We start from the raw sequence: 5,000 nt of genomic DNA on the forward strand, positions 1-5,000 counted from the left end.
GGGAAAGAGACCTTCTTGAATAGTTGAAGGGGGTGGGGGTGGAGATTTTATCTAGAATAAAAAATGAAAAAGAATATTCAAAGTCAGGCATTACCAAAATTTGAAAATATAACAAATTAAAATACAAGAACAGTGCTATATTATTGAAGATTTAAAAAACTTTCTAAACATTCTGAAGAAGGTAAATACATAAACTACTTGGGAAATAAAAATCATATTTTTCTTTTTCCCATGCAGGTCTCCAAAGTGATAATCTACAAGTCCTTAAATTATATGGCAATTTTATAGCTATTTAAATATATAATAGATATACATAGGCAGTGCTTTAGAGTTTTATTAGCATGTGCCCTTTAGAATGATGGTCTTAGTTTTCATTAATCTAGTGAAGTCTAGTCAAGTTGGTTAAAAAGCTATTCTATTCACTTACAAGTTGTTAGGGATGCTTTATTTGATCTCTCATGAAATTGCTGAGAGTAGTGAACATGTTTCCTTTTTAATATTCATCTGTTAGAATGTGTTCAAAGAAATTTTTGACTTGGAACATTTTACAAGCCTACTTATATCAATCAATTTCACTACCTTCTTATGTGTTTGAAAAATAGTACTCTGTATTATTAGGCTTTAAAAATATATATATGTATATATATGTATGTATATATATAGTATATATTTATATGTTTAAATATATATATACTTTTTGCAAAAGTATTTTTTTATTGATTTCAGAGAGGAAGGGAGAGAGAGTGAGAAACATCAATGATGAGAGAGAATCAGTGATTGGCTGCCTCCTGTATGCCTCCCACTGGGGATCAAGCCAGCAGCCCTGGCATGTGCTTTGATCAGGACTTGGACTGTGACTTCCTGGTTAGGTCCTTGCTCAACCACTGAGCCACACCGACTGGGCTCAAAAAATACTTTTAAGGAAAGGGATTCCTGGATAGATCTTAAATTGTATTTGCTAAACTTTAGGTGTAAATGACTTTCTAGTCTTCCTGACTGGAGGGCAGATAAAAGCAACTGAAACGTTCTCAAATGCAAATAAACATTTCCAAACTGAATATACTAATCAATTTCTCCCCCGCAAAAAGCACAGTTCATTTTGGGTGAGAAATGTATACTTTGGTTAGAAAAAGAAATTAACCAGTGATTAAGTGTAGAAATTTCCAGAGTTTTAAGAAGACTGGTTGAAATCAATATACAGTAGCAATTCTAACCTAGGCTTCATTACTTGGTCATTGCTCTGACTGATGCCACATTCGAGTGTGAGGGCTACTATGAGTCAATAGATGGCAGTCCATCGCCTAGTAAAGCATTGAAGATGACTAAACTCACCATGCATTCTGCTTTTATTCAAGATTAAATATTGCCTAATTGTACATATTTGGATACTGCCTATATACATAATCACTTAACTATTTTATTTTAGATGGATTGATATATATGTATACATATTTCTGAATATACAAATTCTGCATTTATACTTGCATAGTAAACTATTCCTAATTTTAGTTTGTGGTAGTTTAGGATAGTATGCTGGGCCTCAAAAAATGGTACAAAGAAAAAGTTGTTATTAGTTTAGACTTAATAATTATGAATTGTAATAGCTGCTTCAATATTATTTTGAAAATTAATCAATAGTCCACGTTGAGACAAATAGACCTTTCAAAATGATTTTGTTATACCTATAGATAGAATATATTGTTATTCTCTTCAAGATAACTCATTTTGTTTCACTAATTTTTTCCTAACTATTCTTTTTATAATTTGTTTTTTAAAAGCTACAATATTAAACAAATATTCAAATATTTATGTCATACTAAACACCAATTTCTAATCTTCTATGAGAGTTATATAAAAGAATATAGGTGCAAATAATGAAAAGAGTGGCTTTAAAATAGTGCTACCATCACTTCAAGTTTTCAAGATTGGAATTCTCTAAGTTAGGGGAAAAGAAATGCAATATCAAATCCATTAGGCTATTACTTAATTAAAATACTGATAAAAATGCTATACAAAGAGTGACCGTGATCTTGAAAGTATAATATGGTTGAATTCCAATCAAGTGTAGACTATAAGGATTTTACCACAGTATGTTAAGATTAAAAAATGATACATAAGCACAAATGTGATATATCTATATGTTACATCTGTAAAAATATATGTGTACATATATGGGTGTGTGTGTGTGTGTATATATATTTTAGTTTTATAGTGAAGACTTTAAGAAAACCCAATTTAGGATTGAGGGATAGCTGAGTAATTATAGCTTTCTACTAAGAATCTTTAAATAAATTAAACAGTGATAACAGAATACAGGAACAAACTACCTGATATTATTCCTTTTTTCTTGGGCCTGTGGTAAGACATATTGGTAGTATAAGTCTACTTATTGGTTTACCTTTTATTTCATAAAGAGGAGAGCAGTAAAAAGGCATGTTTTGTAAACACTTTGCCTTTTCTATTTTTACTACCTATCTTCCATAAAGAAAACTTTTTAATATGTTAACCTTTAAGAAAATAGCTTTTAATTACATTGTATAACTTTAAAATTAAAAGTAATTTTTATTATTGTCTCTTGCTCAGTACAACATACTTAATACATTAAAAGAAATGACTAGCAGGGCTTTGGTGAACTCTCAAAATTATTTAAGCTGACTATTAGAAATAAACTGACTTCATAATATTGAGCATTAGTAAGATGATTCCATAACAATGTTTTCTGCTTCTACTTAGCCTAAAATCACAATAAAAAGGAAAGCAGAGAACTGAATAACTTGAATAGTATCAAGCAGATATTTATACACGTTGAGTAAGTCAAGAGGGGCTTAAGCATATGACAGTTGAGTTGTTCTATATGAAAGATACACTAAGCTTTGTCTAGCTTTATTAAAAATATATGTAAATATTTCAGTAAAGCCAGAGAATTGATAATGGAAGATATTGTGGACTGCATGCTTGTAGACTGTAGATGATACAATATATTAGACACTAGATTACTATTATTATTTTTAGGGCTCCTAGCATACTTTTCCCTCTTTAAGTTGAATTTAACCCAGGAAGACTGAGAGATACCATGATGTAATCATTAAATGATGTGAGCAATAAAACACAATCAAAATCTTTTAAGAACAGGAAGATAAAGGATAGAGTAGTGGGCAGGGGAGAAGAGAAAAAGTATATTATTGCTCTCTCAGTGCAAAAACTCTTCAGATGTTTATTATCTTCCAGCAGAAGATGCTTGTCTATATTTTATGGTCAGCAGTTCAGAGAAGGGTAAATAGGCTAGGTCTTGGGGAAAATAAAAAAGGTGTTTCTACTCACCGTTAGGTGATACTGCCTCCAGATTTCTGGGCAAGCCTGGAAAATAAAAATATTGATCAGCTGAGAGCATGAAACAAGGTACTTTACAGCCTGTTGGTTTTGGCATAACCCAGCATCCACTGGTGTCGGTCACAGGAAAATAAGAAGCTTAACAGAAAGGGTCTGCATTTCAGCTTCAAAAACTGGCTAGACAGTTTAATTGAATTTTACACTGGTTTCACACACTCCCTGCCACTGTCAGAAAGCCAGTCACAAAGTTTTCTCTCTCTTTTTTTCTTTTCGGGTTCGAAGTTTTGGGCACTAAGATGTGATTAAGAGCCATAACTCAGTTAAACTGATAAACGAACAGCAGTGGTTAAAATCAATGAGACTCGCCGAGTACTGGTATACCTTTTTAAAGAACATTTTGAACCTTGGTAGTATGATAGAAAACAATTTAATAGCAACTGCCTTTAAGAAGACTTCACTGTGGTTACATAGGTATTTCTGATGTCTGTTGCCATCTTTTGCCTAATCACTTTCTAACTTTCACTCCTCTATGAAATAGAGTAAAAAGAGAATTAAAACCAAACCAAACAAAATCTCAAGAACTGAATCCATGTCTTTTCCCTTAAAAGTTGAGTCTTCTCTATCTTTACATTTATAGAAATATAACTTAAAAAAAACAATAAACTTCAATAAATTGGTAAAAAATGGATTTACTGAAACCAGAATAGGTAACAACAAAACAAAACAAACAAAAACCAGCAGCAACAACAAAAAATTCTAGGAGATATTTTCTTACGGATACATATTTAAATCTTCTTTCCTTGTACCTGAATTATGACTCTGTTAAGGAGAGACACTTTTCCTAACCAAGGTCTTTATGAATAGTTGATGGGTTACCATCTTCTCAGAAAAAGAACTGATGATAGAAAGTGTTTTTTAAATAACTATATTATAGCAATGGTTTTAGTAAGTTAAACCACCAACTTAGTAAATGACAATTCTTCAAGTAAATGTGAACTTATAGCTTTTGTTAAAAATGTGTATGTACTTATATATGACTAAAATTGGAATGATTTAAATCTTTATAATTTTTGACATACCCTCTGAAACAATTCTTTATCTGATTAGTCATTCTTGTCTCATTTATTTTATAGGGTAGTGATAAAACTAACAAAGAGAATTCATATCATTTAAAAATATTATGGGTACGGTAATAATTCATATAATAACTTTTAATGGCAAAATCATAAGTGATTGGACAAAAAAAAAAAGAGTAGATATGTCCCAGCTATGCTGAATATTTTATCCATTATGCTTTTTAAGCTTAACTTTCCTATGTAATTTTCTCAAGAAATGTATGGAAAATTATCTGCGGTCAGATTTCCAATTTAAATGCAATTCATGCAAACTAAAGTGTCTGACGAAAAAATGTCACCTTATAGACAGTGATTTATGGATGAACAACACTGATCAAAAAGAAAACTAGTTTTAAAAAGTGGAAAGCAGCTTCAGAAGACAAAGATCATGTTAGGTAGCAAATAATGGCCACAAACCTGTAGGTTACAAAAGTTCTTAAGAATATATGCACATTGTTATATATAACTATTTTTATAAACATATTTACACACAAAAATCTAATGTACAATATTTCTTTAAATATTCATTTTCTGCTTTCTATCATAAGCTTTTTG

The 5,000-nt window shown here is 30.8% G+C and overlaps 1 protein-coding gene across 2 annotated transcripts in view; it reads right to left on the reverse strand.

The window, feature by feature from the left end:
• ZCCHC7 (zinc finger, CCHC domain containing 7) overlaps positions 1–5,000 on the reverse strand; it is a 193,023-nt gene that overhangs the window by 19,633 nt on the left and 168,390 nt on the right. For both annotated transcript variants that reach the window (XM_006758468.2, XM_006758469.2), the window contains exon 6: positions 3,322–3,357. In XM_006758468.2, coding sequence (XP_006758531.1) covers positions 3,322–3,357 — 36 coding nt within the window. The remainder of the gene's footprint in view (positions 1–3,321; positions 3,358–5,000) is intronic.

Source organism: Myotis davidii, unplaced genomic scaffold, assembly GCF_000327345.1.
Source record: "Myotis davidii unplaced genomic scaffold, ASM32734v1 scaffold534, whole genome shotgun sequence".
Taxonomy (NCBI): domain Eukaryota; kingdom Metazoa; phylum Chordata; class Mammalia; order Chiroptera; family Vespertilionidae; genus Myotis; species Myotis davidii.